Source organism: Sorex araneus, chromosome 5 (genome assembly GCF_027595985.1).
Source record: "Sorex araneus isolate mSorAra2 chromosome 5, mSorAra2.pri, whole genome shotgun sequence".
Taxonomy (NCBI): Eukaryota; Metazoa; Chordata; class Mammalia; order Eulipotyphla; family Soricidae; genus Sorex; species Sorex araneus.
Window position 1 is genome coordinate 126941713 of NC_073306.1, and position 25029 is coordinate 126966741.

A 25029-nucleotide genomic window follows, 5' to 3' on the forward strand; every position below is an offset into this window, starting at 1 on the left:
TTCTCTGTGACAGTCACACACTTCTAGCCTTTGCGTGCCAGAGTCAGTGCTTTCTGGCACACTGGCAAGTTTAACGTTTATTCAGCAATGTGGGAGGGCTGGGAGGGTGGCTCAGGGGTAAAGCACTTAGCTTGCGTGTGTGAGGCCCATTGATCTCTGGACACATACACACACACACACACACTCACACACACACACAGCCCACAACCCCACAAGCAATTTCATTCACTTTCCAGATTAATAAATGTTGATCTTTTTGGTGACTTCGCAGCATTCCATAGCAGGAGATGCTGATTTATTTAACCAATCCCCCCTCAATGGGCTGTATTGTCATTTTAATTTTCTTATAAATAATGTTGGAATCAAGAAAGACAGTCTCTTTGTCCATCCGGTTTCAGGCCTAGAAAGTCCTTTCCCAGCCTAAGTTGTTTTGGGTTTGTTTTTGTGTTTGGGGCCACACTTGGTGGTGCTGAGGGCTTACTCTTGGCCTTGTGCTCAGGGATCTAACTCAGGTGGTGCTCCGGGGATTGTACAGGGTGCTGGGGGTACAACCAGGTCAGCCGCATGGAAGGCCGGCGCCCTGCCTCGTCTGTCCTAACTCTCTAGCTCCTCCTACGCTTTTTTGTTTCATTTTTAGCCCATACCTGGAGGTGCTCAGGTGCTACTCTTGTCTCTGTGCTCAGGAGTGCTCCCAGCAGTGCTCAGGGGCCCAAACGCAGTGCCAGCCTGTGCTTGGCCCTCTGAGCTGTCTCCGGCCCCCATCCTAAGCCTTCCTATCTGAGTTTGCCGAGGTGGTTTCTCCTCTCACCCCGTAGCTCTTGGCGTGTCACCAGGTCTTCAGAACGTCAGGAGCTTCCACCCATCTTTTTATTTTTTTTAATTTTTACTGAATCACCATGAGATAGAGCATGACAAAGCTGTTCATGACTGGGTTTCAGTCATACGCCGTTCTAACACCCATCCCTCCACCTGTGTGATTTCCCAGCACCAATGTCTGCAGTTTCCCTCCCACCCCCACCCCCACCCCCGCCTGCCTCTGTGGCAGGCACCTCTCCCCTCTCTCTCTCTCTCTCTCTCTCTCTCTCTCTCTCTCTCTCTCTCTCTCTCTCTCTCTCTCTCTCTCTCTCTCTCTCTTCTCTCTTTCTTCTTTCTCTCTCTTTTCTCTTCTCTCTCTTCTTTCTCTCTTCTCTTTCTTTTCTCTTCTCTCTCTTCCCTCTTTCTTCTCTCTCATCTCTCCTTTCTCTCTTCTCTCTCCTCTCTTCTCTTCTCTCTTCTCTCTCCTCTCTCTCCCTCTCTCTCTTTTCTCTCTCTTCTCTCTTTCTTCTATCTCTCTCTTCTCTCTCTTCTCTCTTCTCTTCTCTCTCCTCTTTTCTCTCCCCTCTCTCTTCTCCTCTCTCTCTCCTCTCTCTTCTCTCTCTCTCCTTTTAGGTGTATGGTTTGCAAGACAGATGCTGAGCGGCTGTCATGTGTGCCCCTTTCCCTGCTTTCCACACTCAGTTCTCGTCCAGAGTGATCTTTGTGCTCAGCCCTCACCTTGGTGCTCACCTTGGCCTTGACGCTGCAGCTTCTGTGCCCTTGGTTTCTCGGCTGGCTTTTGCTTTTGCAGGGGCCACACACAACAGTGCTCGGGCTGGAGGTGGAACCCAGGCCACCTCCCCGGCCTCATGTGTCTTTCCTAATTGTGCAGCAACCTGCTAGGCGCTGGGACCTGGGGCCCACAGATGGAAGAATCCAGGTGGTCCTTCCCCTGGGGGCAGGGGGGACGCCAGCAGGGGCGAGGGGCATGTGGGTGTGACTGAGCTCAGAGGCGGGAAGGGTGTCCCCGGCCCAGGGACTGCAAGAGACCCAGGGACCCAGGTGGGCACCAGGGACCCAGGTGGGCGCCAGGGATCAGAGCAAGACCATCCGCCTGTTCCTCCACGCCCACGGGCAGCGGTGCTGCTGCTGACCATTCCCCACGTCCTTCTTTGGGCCACATCGTTCACGACTGTTAGACATGCCCCATCCAGGGCTCTCCTCTGGACCATTCTCACCCTGTCTCGGGGGTCTCAGTGCCTCTGGTGTTCGCTGGAGTCCAGGAAGGGGCGACTCTCCGAGTGGCCTCTGGCACAATGCAAGGCAGTGCATGGTCTGGTTAACCCACTTTCCCGCCGCGGAGGGCGGGGCTGGGGCAGCCAGAGCGAGGCTGCCAGCCCCCGCGTGTTGGATCACAGAATCCTCTTTGTCCTGGATCCCGGATTGTCCTCATGGGGAAGCTAGAGAGACCACCATGTCTCAGCGACAGCGCCTGGGCCCAGGCCGGTCCCTCACCAAGACCCCAGCCCTTGGTCTTCAGACTTCACAGGAACGGGAGGAAGCGGGCGGGTGTCTTTGTTTGGCTGTTGTTGTTGTTGTTGTTGTTGTCGTCATTGTCTTTGGGCCACACCCAAAGGGTGCTCAGGATCTGCCCCCAGCTCAGGGTTTGGGAATGGCGCCTGGTGGTTCTGGGACGGACGTAATCTGGGGTCTCCACAGGGAAAGCGTTTGCTCGAGCCCTTTGCACCATCTCCCCTCCAAGCGCTGTTGGGAATCCCAAAGGAGCAACAGCACAGCGGGGAGGGCGTTTGCCTTGCACGTGGCCGACCCTGGTTTGATTCCTCCGTCCCTCTCGGAGAGCCAGCGAGCTACCCAGAGTATCCCGCCTGCAGGGTAGAGCCTGGCAAGCTCCCCATGGCGTATTCGATAAGCCAAAAACAGTAACAACAAGTCTCACAATGGAGACGTTACTGGTGCCCGCTTGAGCAAATCAATGAACAACGGGATGACAGTGACAGTGACAATGACAGTGCAATCCGTGCTGGGGAGGGGGGGGTGATGGGAAAGATGAAGATAGAAGAAGACAAGACATGGGACCCAAGCAATAGTGCGATGAGTAGGGTGTTTGCTTGCACACAGCCAATCTGGGTTTCATCCCTGGCGTCCCACATGGTCCCCCAAGCCCCCCCCACCCGAGTGATCCAGGAGAGCCAGGAGTAAACCCTGACCACTGCTGGGTGTGCCTCAACCCCAATTCCTTAAAAAATAATAATAATAATAAGACGGGGCTGGAGCAATAGCACAGTGGGGAGGGCGTTTGCCTTGCATGCAGCTGACCCAGGTTCGATCCCCGGCATCCCATACGGTGCCCTGAGCACTGCCAGGAGTAATTCCTGAGTGCGTGAGCAGGGAGTAACCTCTGGGCATCGCCAGGTATGACCCCCCAAAAACAGATGGGTGTGTCAGCTGAGTGTGAGCCCCACTCCTCCCCGCCCCCCTCCCGCCCGGCACTGTGTACTCAGAACCTTCCTTCCCAGCACTTCCAAACCCACGCCCATAGGCCTCATCTCCACGCACCTTGCCCTGGGCGTTTCCTCCCGGCTGGTTCTGAGTCCATATCTACACACCTTCCTCGGAGCTGTACTGCTGTATTCCACTGTGGGAGCCCCCCACACCCGCACCCCCCCCCCGCCCCCAGCCACCTCTGATTGTTCTTGCCCCGGCCGGCTGAGTGCACGGGATGAGGGTCTTTCAGTCTGATGGAGGCCGGGAAGTCTGATTACCAGATGAAAGAGCCCCCGAGCCCACCCCCCTGTTCACAGGTGCTGCCAGATTGCCTTCCAGAAACCCCTCCAGGTGACCCCCCCCCACCTGAGTGGGGAAAGCTCTTAGGCCTCGCTAGCTGCCCAGCCCACCGAGCTGCCTGCCTGGCGCGGGCGTGGGGTCCGCCACGGGGCGCACTCAACACTCAGGCCCAATTTGGGATGGAAGATGGATTTTTGATCAAAGAGGTTAAATAACAGGGTTTTTCCCATTTCACCTTCTGGGGAGGGGGTGGGGGGCGGGGGGCGCCGGGCCTCCAGCCAATAGAGGACCAAGAGTTGTCAGGAGGGCTTATGGAGCTATTTCTGGCGTGTCTTTTTTTTTTTTTTTCCTTCTTCTTCTTCTTCTTCTTCTCTTCCTCTGCTGATTATGCAGCAGCAGCCTTGCACGGCGGCCGTGGCGGGCGCGCTCCCGGGCTGCCCGGCTCCTGGGGGATGAGGCCCCGGCTTCTCCCCGGCTTCTCCCCGGCTGGCGCAGTGCAGGTGCGTGGCAGCGGCGGAGGTAAGCCGCGGGCGCCCGCCAGCTCCAGGGGTGCTGGCAGACTGAGGTCTGGGTGCCCGGGGTGGGGGTTAGGGGGGGCTTGGCGAGGTGCCGGCAGAGACCCAGGAAGGTGCCTGAGGATCTGGAGTGTCCAGGACGCCCACCCACCGTCGGTGGCTGTTCCGGGAGTGGCTGGACTGGCTCCCCCCGGGAAGATGGGGCTGGGTTCCCCCCACACACACACCTCACTATGGGACCCTCCTTGGACTTTTTCCCAGCATCCATTCAGTGCACCTGGCAGGGGGCCCGGTCAGCTGGGAGCAGCAGGGGGCACTGGCCAGCTCAGAGCAGAAGCAGTAATGGGGCTGGCCCCTGGCTCAGTAGGTGTCCAGGAGCTACAGGGGGGGGGCAAGCGGCAGGAAGGGGGGAAGCAGGGGCCTCGCTGGGCCGTTTCGGGCAGGAGGCGGGCAGGGGGGGTAGCTAGCTGGGGGCGTCACCAGCCGCCAGTTCCCGTTGCGTGCTCCTTGAAAGTTTGGGGCACAGGCAGAGCTGTCTCTCTGCGTGTCCCCCTCGGAGTGGCGCCTTTGCGCTCGGTCAGACAAGGCTGTGGGAAAGGGGGTTCGCTGGGGTGTCCAGTTGCTGTCCTGCAGGAGCAGGTGGCGGAGCCTCGGGTCCAGAGGAAGCCCGTCACCGGCTCAGGGAGAGCACACGCCTAGCAGTGATGGTCCTGATGCGGGGCTTCACGCTGAGGGTCCCTGCTGCGGGTTGCGGGGAGGGGGCGGAGGCCGGGGGGGGGGGGTAGAGGGATGCACTGTGGGGACGTGCCCAGCCGAGCAGGACGCCTGGGGCTTCCAATGGGCTGATGCAGCCCAGCTTCACACCTGGCTGGGGGTCCCCGACACAGAAGCCCCTCTCCCCACCCCTGCTTCCTGCTTGGAGGGGTCCCAGTGAGCGGAGAGGGCCTGGGAAGTGGCGTTTCCATGTCCATTCCATGCTCCCGGTCCGTCCACACTGGCTGGAACGGCAGCAGACGCCGAGGGGCTCCCTGCGGTGGGGTGCCTGTAGGGTTCTCTGTGATGGGACTCCGGCAGCACCGCGTGAATGAAGACGTGGACCCAAGTAGCCAGCTCCATTGGGAAGGAAGAGGGTGTGTGTGTGTGTGTGTGTGTGTGTGTGTGTGTGTGTGTGTGTGTGTGTGTGTGTGTGTGTGTGTGTGTGTGTGTGACACAGAGAGAGAGGGGGGATAGGGAGAGAGAAGAGGGAGGGAGAAAGAGGGAGAGAGAGAGGAGAGAAAGACAGAGAGAAGGAGAGAGACGGAGACAGAGACAGAGACAGACAGAGAGAGGAAGAGAGGAGAGAGAGAGAGGGACAGAGAGAGGAGAGAGAGAGGGAGAGAGAGGGAGAGAGAGGGAGAGATTAAGAGAGAGAGGAGAGAGACAGAGAGGGAGAGATTAAGGGAGAGAGAGGAGAGAGACAGAGAGGGAGAAAGTGAGGAGCGGGGGAGAGAGAGAGAGGGAGAGACGGAGAGGGAGAGACAGAGACAGAGAGGAAGAGAGGAGAGAGGGAGAGAGACAGAGTAGAAAAGAGAGAGAAAGGGAGAGAGAGGGAGAGAGGGAGAGGGAAGGAGAGAGAAGAGAAAAGAAGGGACAGAGAAAGGTAGAGAGAGAGGAGAGACAGAGAGGAGAGAGACAGAAAGAGGGAGAGAGAGAGAAAAAGAGAAGGGGAGAGGAGAGGGAGAGAGAGGGAGAGAGAGAGGGAGAAAGAGAAGGGGAGAGGAGAGGGAGAGACAGAGAGACAGGAGAGGAGAGGAGAGGAGAGGAGAGGAGAGGAGAGGAGAGGAGAGGAGAGGAGAGGAGAGGAGAGGAGAGGAGAGGAGAGGAGAAAGGAGAAGAGAGGAGAGAGAGAAAGGGAGAGAGAGAGAGAAGAGAGAGAGAGAGAGAGAAGAAGGAGAGAGAGAGATGCCCGATCCTGCTCAATGGCGCTCCTTCTCGGAGTCCCTAAGACAGAGTTAGTCCCCGGCCCCCTGGCCAGCGGGAATTGGGGCTGCCTCCTGCTGGGAACTTTCTGAGCAGCCTGTGTGTGCGGGTAGGTGTCAGCCTGTCTGCGAAGACCCTGGGGGAGGAAGGCTGTGCGGGAGGGAAAGAGGGTCCAGGAAGGGAGCTCTGCGCCCCCTCCCCAGGAGCAGGCAGTGAGCTGGGCTAAGAATCGGGTTGGACGGGCCAGGGAGGGGATCCAGGGGGTAGAGCTCCTGCCGGGTATGCGGCTGACCCTGGCTGGTCCCGGCACCAGGAGTGACCTTTGAGCACAGACCTGGAGTAGCACCGAGTGCTGCCAGGTGTCACCAAACAACCCCTGTCCCCAAAAGAACTGGCTTGGAGCCCCGGCTCTGTCCTTGGCATCTGTGTGTATGTGTGTGTGTGTGTGTGTGTGTGTGTGTGTGTGTGTGTGTGTCTGTCTGTCTGTCTGTCTATCTGTCGATTTTTGTATCTCAGTCTTTTTGTCTCTGTGTCTGTCTTTATAGCTGTCTCATCTCTCTGTGTCTCTGTCTTTGTGTCTGTCTCATCTGTTTCTCTGTCTTTGTGTCTCTCTCTGTCTCTGTGTCTCTCTCCCTCTCTCTCTGTGTCTCTCTATGTCTCTGTCTCTCTCTCCCCCTACCCCTTGCCTGCTGTGTGACCTCAGACAAGTCATCTTGTCTCTGAGATAGATTCTTGCCGGATTGTCGGCAGTACCCCTGGGAGTAGGTCACTAGAACATCCCTCTGGCACGGAGGAAGTTAGGCTTCTCGCCCCTGGGCGGGTGCCCTGAGGAGTCCTGGTGGAGGCCGCGGGCTGCTGGCCATGCTGTCCCCACTGCACAGGGTGGGAAGCGGAGGTACCGGGCTGGGAACGGAGTGGGTGTGCCCCTGGGGCACCTTTGGGACCTGGGCAGGGCCTTTGCCTCCTTTGGGCCTCGCTCCAGCTGGTCCCACGGACCTGCTCTTCCCCCCGACCTGGGTGCTGGAAGTCGGGCCAAGCACGCAGCCTCCTGAGGACGAGAGCCTCGCGTCTGAAATTAATTTCCTTTCTGCGCCCAGCAGCTTCCGTGGCGCCCTGCTGCCCGGTGCGCTCACAGATCAGCAATTAATAAAGGGGGTGCGAGGCCGGGCGGTGGGCGTCCCCGGGAGGCAGCCCGGGCACTCTCAGGGCTGCCACTTCTATGGCTGCTGCTTGGATGGCCTTGGGGGACCAGGGCCCCCCGAGAGCACCCACCCTCGTGTGCCCTCAGCCTCTCCTGCCTGCACTTCCTGTGCGTGGTGGCCATGGGCAGGATCGCTGGTCTAGGACACGGTGGGAGTCGGGGGCCGGCTGGCTGCAGCCACCTTCTCCCTCTCCTCCTGGGTGGCACCCGAGGGACTCCCAGAGCCCTGGGGTGTCAGGGCAGGGCCGAGGGACAGGCGGCTCTGATGCGTGTGTCCTGGCCCCAGAGGAAGGGACAGGGACTCGGGGCTCCTTGCTTGTGGCACGGCCTCCCCCTGCCTCTCTCTGCCTCAGCCCTGCATAGTGTCCGCCCATGAGGGCTCCGGGCTGTGCCTTTGTGGCTCTGGCCACGTCTGTCTGTCAGCCCGTAGCCTGTCGCTGGGGTGACCCCAGCCTTGGGCCCCGCCCGGCCCTCCTGCCTCCTCCCATGGGAAGCTTCCCTGGGGCTGCTGGGCTCTGTTCCCAGCCGGGCACATGCCCACCCCATCTGATCTCCCGGCCAAGCTTTCGGCTCCTCACCCCCAGCTACCCGGAGCTGTCTGGGTTCGTCTGTGCGGCCTTTATCCAGCTCTGCCGCTTCCCCACACACCTACTGGCTCTCGGGGGCCCACGGTGGTTGCTCCACTTTCTAGAGCTTTCTCTGAGCATCTCCTTGGCCCACCCAGCCAGATGGGGCCAGGGTCCTGTATCTGGGGCAGCGGCCCTCCCTGGATGCTGGGGGCGCTGAGGGGGGCCGGGGAGGCACTGACGCCCCCAGCAATGCTGAGAACGTGCCGACACGGGGCGCCGTGGGGCAGGCTGGCCCTGGCCCGCCCGAGCTCCCTCAGCCCCGCAGGTGTCCGGCACAGGCCGCACCTGCGTCCCCACCCGCGTCCCCACCCGCTGGACGGCAGCTGTGGACACTCGGGACGTCCGAAGGCCCCTCCCCTGGGCTCTGGGTAGAGCAGATCTGAGCCCGTGCCCCTGGCGTGTAGGGCCCCAGCCAAGGAAGACACAGGCACCGGGCAGCCCCGCGGGCCGCAGAGGAAGCCGCACGCCCCGCGGCTGTCAGCTGCCCGACCCGCTGTGGTCCCCCGGGTGCTGGCGCAGCCGCCCCCGCCCCTGCCCCGGACCGCAGCATCAGATAAGGCCTCGGAAAAAGAGCCCGCTTCCTCCTTCCTCTGGGGGGAGGGGTGCCACCTGGGGGCGGCTCCGGCGCTGCCCCTCTCCCTGGCGCCCCCGTTGCTCTGCCCCACATGCTGCTGGGCCGACCCCCTCACCGACCCCGCGCCTCCGGGGGCCGGTAGTGTCGCCTGCTCACGGCCGCCTTCCGGGGCCTCCCGGGGCCCCAGCCTGTCCCTCGGGAGGCGCGGCCTAGAGCCGGGCAGCCGGCCAGGCCACGGCCACTGAGGACTGAGGCTTGGGCGTGGGGGTCTTGGCTTCATGTGCACGTGCGCATGAGCATACATGCACATACACACATGTGCACCCGTACCCTCACATACACACATACACACACTCACATATACACTCACACACACTCACACACACATGCACACGTACCCTCACACATACACTCACACACATATACACAATACATATACACACACTCACACACATACACACATACACACAATATATATATACACACTCACACTCACCCACACTCACATACTTATACACATGTACCCTCACACACACTCACACATACATTCATACTCACACACGTACACACACTATATATACACACTCACATACACACACATACATGCACTCACATACACGCACACTCACACACATACACTATATATACACACACTCACATACACACTCACAAATACATTCACGCACATACACACTCACATACACTCACACACATACACGCACACTCACACACATACACACAATATATAAACACACTCACATACACACTCACACATACACTCACACACCTATTCAGACATACACACACTCTCACATGTACACACACTCACACGTACCCTCACACATGCGTGTTCATACATACTCATACAACGTGCACTCATACATCCATATACACACACTTGAATGCAGGTGCACACCCACACTCACGCGTTCATACTCACATACCCATCATCCATATACACACATGCACTCACCCCCCCATACACTCACACACTCACCCCCACACGCACCATGCGTCAGCCTCTGTTTGGGGTGGGGTGGCAGAGCTGGCGGCTCGCCCAGCGTTTGCGGGTGGGTGCGGGAAAGCTGGAGGTGCGGCCGCGGGGTCCTGGGCGTCTGGGCAGGGCCGTCTGCCTGCGGGGGTCCATGAGATGGGGGGGGCTGGCCCGGTGCAGCGGCCTCAGCACCCCGGGAAGAGGCGAGTTCTGGTCCTGTGCCGTGGGAGCCTGGGGGGGGTCTGGGGAGGGGGGTCCGGGCGGGGCGCGCCTGGGGGCCTGAGCCCGGCCTCTCCTGGTGTGGTCCTGCCCCTGCGCCCTCAGTGCTGGCCCGGCCGGGCCGCCCCACACCCCTGAAGCAGCCACGCAGATTCGGCTCTGCACGCCACAGCCTGTGCCGCTGCAAACTCTCTCCGGACGAACGCTTCCCGGGGGGCTCGAAGTCCAAGCTCCAGGGCCGGGGAGAGGGTCCGAATGTGTTTTACTTGCCTTGCATGTAGGAGGCCTAAGTCTGATCCCCGGCACCTTGTGTTCCCTGAGCACTGCCAGGCGTGACCCCCTCCAACGAAACCGCAGTCCTGCTGTGGCTCCCGAGCCTGCCCTGCTCTGATTTCCTTCTCATCCCTTCTGCCCGCTGGGCTCCAGCTTCCTTATTTCCCCTCCAGGGGCTTGCTGCGTGCAGACCCCAGGGACTTTGCACGTGCTGCTATCTGCTTGCAACACGTCCACCTCCGTGTATGAGACCGTCGGCCAGGGCTCTGCAGAGATCTTTTCTAGTCTCTGTCTCTCATCATCTCTCTGTGCTGATTGCATCATAGCCGTTGTCACAGCCAGGGCTTACTGCTCTCTGTGCTTGCGGTACGGGGTGTGCCTCTGGCTCCCGTAGGCCTGCAGAGTGTTGGGGGTGGGGGGGCTTTGGGCTTGGTGTCCCCAAGAGGTTGATGACCTTGCAGAGACTTCCCAGGCGTTCCCCCACCCCCCACCCCGGTTCCAGGGCCCCTGGGCTAGGGAACAACCTCAGCACTGTGTGGGGTAAGCAGTCAGCCCAGCTCAGTTACTGAAGACCCATGGGCGTCGGGGCTATTTGCTTTGCCTTTCTGAACCTCTATTTTCTCGCCTGTAAAATGGGCAGGTGGAGGGATGTGTTGTTCCCTGAGCGCTGCCAGGTGCTCAAACCCCCTCCCAACACACTCCTCTCCAGACTCCCTGGGTCTGTTTGGATTTTTTTTTTTGATTTTTTTTTTTTTTTTGCTTTTTCTGGTCTAGGAACCCCATCTGGTGGTGCTCGGGGCCTACTCCCAGCGGTGCCTGGGAACTTGCAGTACCAGAGATGAGTCCTGTCTTCCCACACGCTCTTTTTCTAAGCTTTGCCTGGCCCCCTTGTGTGACTGCTCTAGAATGCAGGGCAGAACGAGGATGGGGTGACTGGCCTCAGGTTTTGCCCCAAGCCCAACCCCCTCCCTCCCCTCCGGTCGCTCCCTCCCCGGCCTGAGATCCAAGGAGACCCCCACCCTTCGAGAATGACCCACTCTGGAAGGTCCCTGGGGCCCCGTAGGCCTGCAGGGGCCTCCTCCGACAACCTCACGCTTCCTCTGGGCTTGTCAGTGGCCGGTACCTCTGGGGTCACCGGGGTTTTGGTGGGGTCTGGTGGACTCAGGGGCAGAGGCGAAGATTTGGGGAGGGCGAGGTCAGGTGCACATGCATTTCTGGTTTGAATTGGGAAGGGGGGTTGTTTTTTCTTATGAGTCATCAGAAACAGAAATCAGAAGGAAGCACGTGACCCCGGGGAGGAAACGAGGGTTTGCAGGTGGCGTGAGTCACCCCCTTTCTGCCTCCGGGGTACGCGCTGGCTCTCAGCACCGGCTTCCATTCATCTCTGAGACTCGGGGCTGCGCGTGTCGGGGGGGGGGGGGGGGACCGGCATGGGTTTTAGTCTTGTGCCTACCCTGCTCCTCCTCTCTCCGGCCGCTGACAGAGATGCTCGTTTCTCAGTCCCAGCCACGCTGCTCTACTGAGTGTGGCTTAATCAAGTGTTTCTCTGCTTCCATCTCTGTGTCTGGATCCCGCGCCGAGATCCTCTCAGCAGTCTGCCTCTGGTTTCCTAAAAGGAGCCAGTCCTGTCTTCCTCAATTCCCTTCCCACCCCAGTCCAGGGGCTGTCACTGTCACTGTCACTGTCGTCCCGGGGCTCATCGATTTGCTCGAGTGGGCACCAGTAACGTCTCCACGGTGAGACTTGTTGTTACTGTTTTTGGCATATTGAATACGCCATGGGGAGCTTGCCAGGCTCTGCCATGCGGGCAGGATACTCTCGGTGGCTTGCCGGGCTCTCCGAGAGGGGCGGAGGAATCAAACCCAGGTCGGCCACTTGCAAGGCAAATGCCCTACCCGCTGTGCTATCACTCCAGCCCCTGCTCCCCTCTTTTTAACACGTGGATGCCGGCGCGTACCGTCGGCGGCTCACACTTGAATGTTATGCAGTCAACACAAATTGCAGCCACAGAGTCGATGGGATAAGCAAGGCTTCTTCTCCTTCTTAAAATTGTCATGCGCTGTGATTTGGTTTGCAGTACGGGTGATGGCAGGGTTCCATGCAGCAAGCGTTCCAGCACCACAGCCTCCCCCAGCTTCCCGCCACCAAGCCAAGACGGGGGTGTCCTCGAGATAACGGCCAGTGTGGGGCCAGGGCCTGGGGTCCTCTGGGCAGCCACCATATTGCTTTCCATCCACTGGGAATTGTTTCCCCAGACTAGCAGTGCCACGAACCACCCGGTTTCAAGACAGTGGGATGCGACTCTTGCTTACTTGCCTCCTTGTCATAGAGTCATAGACTCAGTTGTACATTTTGCTACGGAGATGCCTGGGGCCACACAGGGCTGGGGCTCAAACCCGGGGCCTCCTTCCCTCAGGCCAGGCCCCTGCTCTAACTCTTGAGCCACTTCCCCGCGCCCACATCTCCTTCCCCCCACCCCCGTGTCTTTGTGTCTGGGCCTGAGCATCACTGTGGAGGCCCCTGTCTGTTTTGTCTCTCGACATCTTGCTTTCTCTTTAATTTGATCCAGCCGTCCCAACATGGTGTATATTAACTGTCTGGTCGTTGGTGCTGATATTTTCTTAGTCTGGCATCCTTTTCATTTTGCCTTTATTATGCTTCCTTCTGCAGAAGATATTAACGCGTGTATATTTGAATCTGTCAATCTCCCTCCCTCCATGATTGCTTCAAGGGCTGAGGAAGTTATCTGCCTGCCACAGATCTGATAAACATCCCCTTCTCTTTTCTGCGATTTCCCTGGAACATGACTTCTTGTGCCTCACTCTTTAACCTGCTGGCGGTGACTTGCCATGGCCGTCTGGTTCCACGCGCCACGCCGGGCGGGAGAGGGGGCCCTGCTCCCCCCCTCCTGATGACGGCTTAGCTGGCTTTTGTCTCTTTCTTCCTGGGAGGGGGGACAACGGTGTGACCTCGAAGGGTGCAGACTGCCCTGTCCCCTGTTGCTCAGAGGCAGCTCTTGACCTCAGCCCCAATGCTGCTGTCCTCACTGGCTGGCGAGACGGCAGGTGGACAGCAGGTGGCCTGAGGCTGGGCACCAGCATGCGTTTTCCCGAGCCACCTGGGTTTCCTCTGCTTTTCACCCAGGGACGCCGACTCCCTGTCTCTGGTGGGCACCGCCAGGCGCCTGGCATTGTGCCCCTTTGCCCTCTCTCAGCCTTCAGCATCACTACTAACCGCCTGCTTCTCCAGCGGGCCCTGATCCCTGGCCCCCCACCCCACACCCCCTCTTCCCGCCCTCCCCACAGCCTCTCCCCGGCTCCCCTCGCCCTGACCTCTCTCCGCCTGGTGCTCCGTCTCCCCCCAGGACTCCTGGGTGCTGGTGTCTCTCCTCCCTCCGGGCCCCCTCGGACTCTGCTCTCGGGTCCCCATTTCCTTCAGATCCTCCCTGTCCCTAGGCAGGGCTCGGACCTGGGGTATAAGAGTTTGAGAGGCCAGAAGGAAGGGGGGTGGGGGTGGGGAGCTTCTAGGATGCCTTGGGGGACGCGCACTGCCCAGGTGACATGGATCCACCCCTTGTAGCACAAGGGGGTCTGAGGGGGTCCAGGCCTGTGCGGAGGGAGGGTCATGGGTACAGAGGCTGAGTGTCCCCCGCCCGTGGCCCTGGACAAAGCAGCCACCCGGGAAAGGACCATTTCCTGCGTGCTCGGGGGGCCCCCAGGCTGAAGGCAGGGGGCTGAGTACTTGGTTCGAGCTGCAGGGTTTGGGGTTAGGTGCCCAAGTGCCAAGTGCCGGTGACCTAGAAAAGTCTTTCTGGGTCAAATGACACTTTCAAAAGATGTTTCTTTCTTTTCTCTCTCCAGTTTCTTTTTTTTTTCCCCCACTGCTCCATGCTGGGTGGGGGGGCTGTCGTTGACATACTTCCCTCCCGACAATACCAGCCCTTTGTGGCGTGATTGAGCACTTGTTTTGTAGCGCTGCGGAGAAAATATCTCCGAGATCATCTGCCGTGCATTGTCTCAGTCACACCCTCCCCCCTGCACCCTCCCCTCCCCACCCCCGCACCCCGCAGCCCCTCGTGCACAGACCCACCCCCGCCGCACACTCATGTGGCTTCTGGTTCATTCATCGTCTTTGGCAAGGATCGGCTCTGGGACTTGTTCCCAGCAGCCTGGATGACAGATAATTGTCAGGCACAAATCCCGGCAGCTCCAGGCAGCCTGCTACATGCAGACCACCAGCATCAGGGGAGGGGTTTACTGGGCAGGGACAGCGCGGTGACCCCAGTAGGACCAGGTACCTGTTAGCCTGGGGCTCTGGTGCTGGCCTGGAAGCCTAACTCTGTCCCTCCGGGGCTCCTGGCTCCAGTCTGGCCTCCGTTTCTTCATCGGTCGAGGAGAGCCTCAGCACCCGTCACTCACCTCCTTGGGGGGTGGGGGAGGGGGCTACGGATCATGTGAGTTAAGACTTGTCACAGCGAGAAACCAGCATGGCCAGAAGTCAGCACAGCGGTTAGGACACAGGAGCACGAGTACGGTGGATAGTGCTTTTTGCCTCGCACGTGGCCAGTTCGATCCCCGGCACCCCCTGGGGTCCCCTCTAGGGAGTGACTCCTGAGTGCTGAGCCAGGAGTAATCCTGAGCATCGCTGGGTGTGGCCCCCAAACAAACAAAGATGAGGCCAGGATGGTGGGTGTAACAGACCCTGTCCCAAGCTTCCCGCCTGCTCCTTGCGTGACACTCATCCTGCCAGTGGGGGTGGGGGCGGTGAGGGGGCTGCCCCAGGCCCCCTCCCAGCCGAGAACTGCCCTCAGTGGAAGGAGGGGCCGTAATCACCCCTGCTTGAGTAATGGGCAGTGGGGCAGCTGCTGGCTGGCCGCCGGGCAGTGCAGTGGCGACCTGCCCCAACTCGGGACATCTCTGCGGGGCCACCCCAGCTTCCCGCTGCCCCCGAGACGGGCGAGGCCTCGGCCTGATGACGCGTTGTCCCTCTGTCTCGCTACGCTGTCAGTGCCTTTCCCACCTTGCTGTCCCTGCCGGAAGCAGCACGGGTCCGTCGGCTCTGGACCTTTGTCTTGGAGGGGGAGGCTGCTCCCAGCTCAGTGCTCGGGGGTTTACTCCTGGGGCTGCTGGGGGCCCACTCGGGGCCGGGGATCAAACCCAGGGTTCCCGTCAGCTCTCGGAGCCCCTCCCTGGCCCCTGGCTGGGCTTCAGTGTCCGTCTTCAACATGCTCTGTCACGGGCAAGAGAGATGCTCACTGGGCCATGAGCCTGCTTTGCACGCGGGGGGCCCAGGTTCAAACCCTAGCATGGCATGGCCCCCCATACACTGCCCAGAGTGACCCTGGAGCACAGAGCGAGGAGTGGCCCCCGAGCCTTGCCTAGTGTGGCCCCCAAGCCAAACAACACAAAAGTCACCACTAACAAAGTCACCCCCTCCCTTCACTAGCTCGCCTGTCCAGAAGCCATTGGAGACGTGATTTTGGGGTTCCCTCTGTCTGCCCCCCGTGTCTGGGCCTGTCCTGCGTTCACGGGGACAGAGTTGCCTTCGGGGGCCTGGGACGGTCTGTCTGCTCTGTGACCTCAGGACGAACTACGGAAATTCGCTGAACTGTGGGGCGCCCAGAGAGCACCCCCGCCCCATCCGTCCCTTCCTGGCACAAAAGAGAAAACGGAGGCTCAAAGTGGAAAGGCCTCCCGGGGAGAGGAGCCTCTTTCTTCCCCTCACCCCGGGGGTGGGGCATTACTGGGGCATTAGGGTCCCCGTCACGGCCTCTGTGGGTACCCAGGACAGAGGGCAAGTCTGGCAGGGGGAATCAGCCCTGGCTTCCTGGAGGAGGCAGCATGCAGGTGGATGACTGCATGGAGGGAGGAGAGAAGGCAGGCTAGGGTGGAAAGTGGGGGGCCAGCCTGGGGAGGGCACCTTGATGGGGAGGCGGGGGAGGGGTGGGGTGTGGAGGGCAGCGGCAGGCCGGCTGAGGAGGACTCTGGCTTTGCACTGTTCCCCAAGTGAGGCGGAGGGAGGGGGCGGGTCGGTGGGAGGCTTGGAGGGGTGTGACCTGGGGGAACCAACCAGGGGTCCGGGGTTGTGACCTCTCCCCTCTGTCTCATTAAGGGTGCATCCAGGAGTGCAGGGGTGCAGGAAGAGGAGGAAGGGGCTGGCAGGGGCTCCTCCCCCACACCAGGCTTGGGCACAACCAGCGCCTGCTGGGAGGAGGGTCCCTACCCTGGCTTCTTCCCACCCCAGAGAGCCCAGGCGGGCTCTGGGCACCCGGGGGCGCAGCTGAGACCTCCCGGGAACACAGATTGGCCCTGGGGGAGACCAGCAACCTGCCCCACTTCCCAGGGCCCTGCTCCCCGCAGCCCCCTTGGAACCGTGCCCCCCTCGCTGAGGCCAAATGAAAATGTTTGTTGAAAACAACATGTGCATAATTAAAGCTTAATGAGCGCTTGTCTGTTTGGAATGTGCAATTAGGTTTATAATCGGGGACGGGAGTGAGCGCCACATGGCTTTAAATGGAGCTGAGAGAGGGTAATTTCTGCCATAAATCTGCAGCGATGCAGCCGGCGGGCGAGCTGCCGGGAGTGGTGGAGACCAGGGCCGGCCGGCCGGGCCTGTCCAATCCTCCTGGCTCTTGCCACTAGCCCTCCCCTGGGGCGGGGCTCGGTCTGGGTCAGAGTCAGGCTCCAGGCTGCAGTGCTCAAGCCAACGCTGCAGCTGCCACCTGCTGCCCTTGGTCCCCGGGGGGTCCGCGTGCAGCCCAGGAGGCCGGCCTGGCACCCCTGGTGGAGACGTGACTTCCTGTCGTGGTCCCTGCTGTCCCCAGCTCCACTTAGCTCTGGAGGATCGAGTGCAACAGCCTCTGGCCTCCAGTAAGTTTTTCCGTGGGCCTCAGTTTCCCCAACTGCCCCCCCCCCCCGGGCATTGGATTCTGCTCTTGCTGCTCTGGCCTTCCCGCGGCCAGGGGCTCGGTGGGGACAGGAAAGGACGTGCTGGCCCTGGAGGTGATTTGAAGTTCTCTTAGTGGCCCATCTGAAGAGAGGCAAAGAGAGACAAGCGACATTCGTTTTAATAACACATTTCAGTCAAACTCATGTGCTCCAAATGCCAGCGTGGAACCAGGATAAATATATTGATGAGCCATTTTCCATTCTCTGTTGTTCTTGTTATTTGAAGGCTTTGACACCCTATGTGTAATTTATACTTAAACACTTCTCAGTTTGAAGGAAGCAAAAAAAAAAAAAAAAGAATCCATCAATAAAGTCGGAAAAATTCAGGGAACTTTGAAAAATAGGGTAAGTGGGAAGTTATGTTAAGGAATTACTTGTCATCTTTAGGTAGGCTAATTGAATTCTGTTTAAGAAAGTGCTCTCGGCTTTTAGCAATGACTAAGGAAAGACTTGCCAAAATAGACTATTGAGGGTTTGCTCTGCAGGATGTACTCTCTGGTTAAGGGAAAAAGACTTGAGCTGGGCAAGGCAACAGTGGCTAACTTCCCGCAACCAAATATGATCAGTGTGGGCACGTACAATTATTTTCCCTATGTATTTTCAGCAATTAAAACATTTCATAATAAAACTGGCTTTATGCAGGGATGGGGGTGGAGGTTGTGGTGTCCGGGCCACCCCCCAAAGTCTTGTTCAAGGGTTATTCCTGGTTCTGTGGTAAGAGTGACCCCGGCGCTACTCAGCAGACCGTGTGCTATGCCCAGCTTCTATCCCAGCCAAGGCTGCTCGAAAGGCCAGTGTTCACCTCCTGTCCTCTCTCTGCCCCACAAAACTGGACATTGAAAAGGGCTGGAGAGAGAGTCCAGCAGGTAAGGCACTGGCCTTGCACGCAACCAACCTGATTTGACCTCAGAATCCCATATGGTCCCCAGGGCACCACCGGGAGTGCTCCCTGAGCACAGAGCCAGGAGTCTTCCCTGAGCACTGCTGGGTGTAACCCCAGCCTCCTCCTCCAAATGCAAAAGCCCGTATGAGCAAGGTCAGTGCAGACCATGCAGGGCCCTTGTTCTGGGTGGTCATCTTGGCCTGGACACCACCTGGGCAGCAAACTGGGGGGTGGGGCAGAGGGGTGGCTCTTTCTGCACCTGAAAAATGGGGTGGGGGGCCATGATTCCCCCCTCTTAGGGGTGGCGGGGCCGAGGGACCCTTGAGGGGGTGCTCACGTCTTCCAGGCCTGCTAAGCCTGGTAATGCAGGTGGGGGTGCCGAAGTGTGTGTGTGGAGGGGGCGGCACCCTGCCGTCAGACTCAGCTTACCCCGGCCCCTAACCTCTCCAGTCCTCGGTCTTGGCTCGGGGATTCTCAGCGGCCAGTGCACAAAGGAGCATTTTACCTGGCAGTGTGTGGTCGCCAGACTTTGGGGGAGAAACTGGCATTTCACACTTCAGAAACAGGGGGAGAGACCAGCCCCTGAGCGCGTTTTCCTGGGATTTTAATGCAAAAATGACCCTGAGGGGGCCAGAGCGATAGCACAGCGGGGAGGGCATTTGCCTTGCACACCACAGACCTGGGTTCGATTCCGGCATCCCATATGGTCCCCCAACACCGCCAGGAATGATTCCTGAGTGCAGAGCCAGGAGTAACCCCTGTGCATCACTGGGTGTGACCCTAAAAGCAAAGCAAACACACAAACAAACAAATGACCCTGGGGAGGGAACGAGACGGGGGGATGCCAGGGAATGAACTCGGGGCATTGCCCAGCCTTGCTCCTTCCCATTCTCTCCCCACCCTCCACACACCCCTAAGTGTCACACTCTGCACTCCGTTCTTCAGCTGCAGGAGAGAGCAGCCACACCCGCACCTCTGGGGGTGGGGGTGGGGGTGGGGGTGTTGGGGTGCCGGTACGGGGTTCCCGGTGATGTACGTAAGCAGCAGCTCACAGCGCTTCCGTGCTCCCTCGGCAGCAGGCCATGTGCTCTGCAGCTTTCCTGTGTTGGTTCATTTCATTCCCGTGACAGTTAGACCCATTTTCCAGATGAGGAACATGAGAGTCCCAAACTCGGTTGCAAAGGTGTTTCAGCTCGATTCTAGGCAGCCTGGCGCCAGGCCTGTGTTTGTCACTGCTTCGCCGTCACGTTTCGCAGGCCGCTGGCCTGGGCCGGCAGGGCGGTCTCGTCATCGGCGCCGTGTCCCCACCCGCTCCGTCTCCCCGATGTGCATCTCTTGGCGAAGCTTCTGTGTTAAACCACACTCTCCGTCTCCGCCGGGGGGAGGGGGGGCACGGCCGCCTCCCTCCTCCCACCTCCCCCCTCCCCCACCCCCGACTCCTCCCTCCTCCCACCTCCCACCTCCCCCACCCCCCCCACTCCTCCCTCCTCCCACCTCCCACCTCCCCCACCCCCCCACTCCTCCCTCCTCCCACCTCCCACCTCCCTCACCCCCCCACTCCTCCCTCCTCCCACCCCCCCATTCCTCCCACCCCCCCCCCCGCCCCGCTTCTCTCTGCAGGGCCGTGTTTCATCCGTGTGAACAAGCGTTCTCACGGCCTGGCGCGGTACGGCGGGGGCCCGCGCTGCTTTGATGGTCCCCCTCCAGGTCTCGGGGAGGCCCCGCTCACTGCTGGGCTGGGCTCCGCGCTCCCAGGTCTTTGATCTGTAGCTCTGAGCAGGTCCCGGCCAGCAAGCCCTCCACAGAACGGCAGCTGCTCGGGGACCCACCGTCGAGGCCAGGCTTGGGGAAAGCTCCCCCTGCCGGCCAGGAGCTCCCCTGGCCTTCGGGGTGTCTGGGGTGCTCCTCTGAGGTGACCAGGTCCAGCTCCGGGAGGAGGTCTGTGGTAGACAGTTGGTGCTCGCTCTTCTGTGCTCACAGCAGCCGTGTCTGTCAGACTCGCTGCCTCTGGCCAGACCTGCGTGTCTGCTGCCATGGCGCTGGCCAGCCCCCTGTCCCAGGGTCCCTCTCTCAGGCTCTTCCCACCGTCATCCTCCCTGTTCAAGACCAGCCCGTTCTCAGGCGGCTGAAACAAGACGCTGGATTCTCTTCCCGGCTCTGCCCAGCTCCTGTCTCCAAACCAAGCCGGGCGGGTGTGTGCAGGGCCCGGGGAAGCGTGGCGTCCCCAGAGGGGGGGTTTGCAGGAGCGGGTGGTCCTGGGGCTGGCTGGCCCCAGTCCTGAGCCTCTGGGCTCTCCTAGGCAAGGGCCGAGAGGCTGGCACCCCCTGGACCCCAGTCAGGCTGGGTCGCAGACAAGCTCCGTGGTTGCGGGTCCTGGTTCCCGTCTGGTGTGACCAGTGAGGAACCTTTTGCAGACTTGGGAACCAGAAATGCTTCCTTCCCCCAAGCTTCCTCCAAAGACGGAGGCTTCCTGGGGCAGGGCTGGGTTGCCTCGAGGGTCGCACACACACAGCAAGCCCTCACCAGGTACTGGTCAGCAAGGAACAAGCCTTGCCCTTACGACAGCCTTTGGCTTCCTTCGAGCACTTTGGGACGAGCTCTTTGTACTGCAGAGGCCACACTGTGGGTGTGAGGCAGCGAAGGCGGAGACTGGCTGCATTTTGCTGTGGCACAGGGAGCCGGGGGGAGGGCGGCAGGCCAGGAGGCCCGGGAGGCGGGGGTCAAGGCGAAGGGTCGGCCCTGCACGGGAAGCGACACTTCACTTGGACGCCTTTGAGAGAAGAGGGTCAGGATGGGTGTGAGTTTAGATAAGGGGGGGAGGAAGGAGCAAAGGGAGGGGCTGTCTGAATGCCTCAGAATGAGGGGCCGCGATTCTGTGCTGGGCTGAAGGGGGTGTGACTACTGTGGGGGAGCATTTATCATCGCTGTCACCGTCACTGTCATCCCCTTTCTCACCCGTTTGCTCGAGCGGGCACCAGTAACGTCTCCATTGTGAGACTTGTTGTTACTGTGTTTGGCATATCAAATACACCACAGGCAGCTTGCCAGGCTCTGCCGTGCAGGTGAGATACTCTCGGTAGCTTGCCGGGCTCTCCGAGAGGGGCGGAGGAATCAACCCGGGTCGGCTGCGTGCAAGGCAAAGCCCTACCCACTGTGCTATGGCTCCAGCCCATTTATCCTCGAATAACAATAATAACAACATTGATTAAGCGCCTGTCCAAAGCGGTTACTGTCACTAAACATTATGTTACAGACATTCACGCATCTCGGATGATGCGCCAGGAGCCTCACTAGGTGGGAATAATTCATGGGTCATTGTTAGCATTTTGTAGTTGAGGGCACTGAGGCCAAGGGGTGGGGTGGGGGGCATCAAATTCAAGGGGAGTTGGCAGCAGTAAAGGGGTGGAACCAATACTCAGCTTCTAGAATCAGTGCGGCCAGCTCTGTCATCTGGCACACAGAAGTTAAGTCTGAAGCGAACTTGGACTAGAAGCCTGGGGGTTAGACCAAGAGGACGGGGGTTGTATGAGCAAGCAAGACAGTTAAGGTCGGAGCCTGTAGCCAGAGAAGAGGAAAAAGCCCCAGCAGGAGTTGGGTTTCAAAGGATAGAGAACGGCAGGAGGAAGTGTCCCAAGCTCAGACACTGTGTGCAAAGGCAGGGACACGGGAGCTTCCTGCAGCATTGAGGGTCACCCTCAGAGCCGGGGCCCGCTGGTCTTGCCGGGGCCTGACAGCGGCGTTCAGGTGCAGAGTACTGCAGGGTTTTGATCAGAGCAGTGTGTGGTAAAAAAGATGGCAGTAAGAACCCGAGTGCCCGAGAACAGATGACTGGTTAAAGAAACTCTGGTACATCTATACAATGGAATACTATGCAGCTGTTAGAAAAGATGAAGTCATGAACTTTGCATATAAGTGGATCAACATGGAAAGTATCATGTTAAGTGAAATGAGTCAGAAAGAGAGAGACAGACACAGAGGAATTGCACTCACCGGCAGAATATAAAACAACAGAATGGGAGATTAACACCCAAGAATAGAGAAATAAGTACCAGGAGGTTTGCTCCGTGGCTTGGAAGCTGGCCTCACATGCTGGGGGGAAAAGGCAGCTCAGATAGAGAAGGGAACACCAACTAGAATGTGGTTGGAGGATCCGCTCAGAATGGGTGAGGCATGCTGAAAGTAGACTATAGATTGAACACAGTGACCACCCAATACCTCTATTGCAAACCACAACACCCAAAAGGAGAGAGAGAACAAAAGGGAATGCCCTGCCACAGAGGCGAGGTGCGGGGGATGGAACGGGGGTGGGGGTGGGAGGGATACTGGGGTCATTGGTGGAGGAGAATGGGCACTGGTGGAGGGATGGGTACTCGAGCATTGTACGACTGAAACACTAGCACGAAAATATGTAAATCTGTAACTGTACCCTCACGGTGATTTATTAATTAAAAAATAATAATAATAATAAAGATGGCAGCAAGAGCCAAACCGGAAGATGGATTGGGTGAAGGGTGGGGGTGGGGGCGGGGAGGGGAGCTGAGCCCAAAGCCTCTCTGCAGGTTATTGAACCAGAGGGACGTGGAAGGGAGGAGCTTAGTGTCCAGTTCAAAGCACTTACTTGGGACTGTCTGCAAATGACATCTTCTTCCCTGCGGGGGGAGCACTGGACAGAGAGCCCTGGAGGCGTCATGGATATGGTGCTGGGTGTGTGGAGTTTGAAGTGTTTGTGGGCCAGATGGGGTAATGTCCGTTGGAACGTTGTACCTTGGAGTCTGGTGGTTGTTTGCCTGAAGATGAGCGTTGGAGCTTTAGTCACATGTCACAGCTCTGAGAAGGCGGGTGGGACTCCGGGAATGTTTCCCAGAGTGGGTTGATATGGCACCCCATTGGAACCATGATGGGGGGGTGTTTGGTCCTAGTATGAGATGCAGTTGGGTGTGTGGGTCTGGGGGGTTCTGTTCGTTAGCTTAAAGGTGGGAGATTTCCAGTGGGGCACTGGGTGATTTTTTTTTTTCAGGAAAGGGGACAGTAGACCAAAGTGAGTTTGGGACCGTCTGGTCTAAGGAAAAGTGTGACAAGCATGAGCAAGAAGTCATAATCCTCTTACCCATCCAACACTTCATTCAGTCATTCTCCTTATTCAGGCATCTGTCTGTGCATCCCACACAACCCTCCCAGTCATGCACTGTTTATATTACCCACCACCCCATACATCTTCTGATTCACCGGTATTTGCGAGGCAGTTATCCCATCTCATCTACCCATTCATTTATCCCTCTGATCTCAGCCATCTAGCTAATAAAACTGAACCACACATTTGCCCTTTCATCTAACTTTTCATCCATCCAACCATCCATCCATCCAACCATTTGTTTATCTGCCCATCCACCTATCCATTCATCCATCTATCCATCCAACAATCTATTCATCTGCCAATACACCCATCCATCCATCCATCAATTTATCTATCTGTCTATCCATTCATCTGCCCATCCATCCATCCAACATCCATCCAACCATCTATCCACCCAAACATCATCCATATAACTATCCATCCATCTATCCACCCACCCATCCATCCATTCATCCAATCATCCAACTAACCATCCATTCATTCCATCTAACTTCTATTATAATCTGTATAAAAGATATCTACTAAATAAACTAACTGACCCATATATTCCATTCATTCCTCAAAGGACACCTCTTCATTTTCATTTTTCCTCCTTCCCTCCTCCCTCCCTCCCTTCCTCACTACTGACCCACCATGCCCTCCTCCTCTGACCCATCTCTATCATTTCCTGCTTTGTTCATTATGGCAACCATACACCCTTGAACTAATAGCTAGTCTAAGTTGAAGTGTACCATATGACAAACATACTTGGTTTCAAAGGCTGTACCCTCCTCCCCCATAGTGTCAATTCATCACAATCATAATTGTTCTATTGACTACATTTTGAAATCATATGCAAGTCATTCAATTAAATAAAATACACCCTCTAAACGAATTTTACCTATGCATATTATTTGGTTAACTAGGACTACTAGAAATTTGACTCTTACATCTGTGACTTCAATTATGTTTCTGTTGGGCTGTGATGACATATACTGTCACTTCTCTGCCATCCATCCTATCTTTCACTGTTACAAGTATGTGGTTCTCTGGGCCATAAAAATGAGGAAGCTGAGGCTTGGGGCTGTTAAGGAGCTGGCCTGACTTGGCCCAGAGCCGGGCCCGGGATAAAAATCTCTTATCTTTCACCTTGGCTGCCTGTTTGCCACATTCCCATAAAAAAAAATTAGAAGAAGGAATGGGCTGGAATATGATGCAGGAGACTCTGGCCAAGGGGCCTCGGGCAGTGGACAGAGCCCTTGAGATGTCTGAGATCAGAGTCCCAGGGGGCCGTCAGGAAAGGGTTATCCCCAAGCAGGCGATATTTGCAGAAATATGGGTTCTTTCAGATTCCAAAACTCATTTCCATGACAAAACTCTTGGGAAGAGAAGATGAAGGCTGGGCTTCTGCAGAACAATCTCCCAGCTGTAATGAGGACTGAGCAAGGCAAGGGGAAAGGGAATTATAATTAGAATATGAAATGGGGGAAAATTAATCTATTCCCGCTCGTGGTAAGAGGATGTTCTCCTGGCCTTTCATGGAAATTCTTAGGTCGCTGCTGCTCTCCACAGTTTTTCTTTTCACCTTTTGAAGCAGCGAGAAGGCTGTGTGCTGTGAAAAGAGGTTTTTGGCGGAGGGGCTGGTGGCACGCCGGCTTGCCGCGCCCGATGGCTCCGTGTGTCTCTGCCCTCGCCTGCGTCCCTGTGTGTGTCGTCTGGGTGGGTTGTGTTCCCACAGCTGCAGAGGCAGGGGTGTGTGTCCACCTCCAGGCCCGCTCCGAGTGGGCACCCCGGGGAAGGGCGGGGAGGGGCAGGTGTGCCCTCCTGTGGGTTTCTGCAGGCATGACCTGGCAGCTTGAGTTGCCCCTGCGTTGCGGTGCGTCCGCCGTCCAGCCAGGGCATGGACCCACCTGCCTTTACACTCGAAGCACATCCCCGGCTCTTCTGTGCACGCAGAGGAGGCGGCTGGGTGACTTCTCCCCTCGAAGTACGTGTCCTTGCGGACCCTTAGAAGAGGGCGCTGGGACCAAATGAGGGAGTCTGGGGTCCGCGCTCCACCTTCCACCCCTCCCCTCCCCCGGGGTGCGGCACTACAGTGAATCAGCTCTCCTGCCCTCTTTGC

The 25029-nt window shown here is 58.3% G+C and overlaps 1 protein-coding gene across 6 annotated transcripts in view; it reads left to right on the forward strand.

Moving 5' to 3' along the window:
* Positions 1-25029, forward strand: part of TOX2 (TOX high mobility group box family member 2) — a 130892-nt gene that overhangs the window by 21960 nt on the left and 83903 nt on the right. The window contains exon 1 of one of the 6 annotated variants that reach the window (XM_055140688.1): positions 3995-4119. The exons of 3 other annotated variants lie outside the window; for them this stretch is intronic. Coding sequence is in view for 1 of the 3 variants with exons in the window: in XM_055140683.1 (XP_054996658.1) it covers positions 4053-4100 (48 nt within the window). In the remaining 2 variants the exon portion in view is untranslated. Of the gene's footprint in view, positions 1-3994; positions 4120-5500; positions 6184-25029 lie in introns of those variants that run through there. 2 more of the 6 variants (XM_055140683.1, XM_055140687.1) reach the window with 2 other exon arrangements.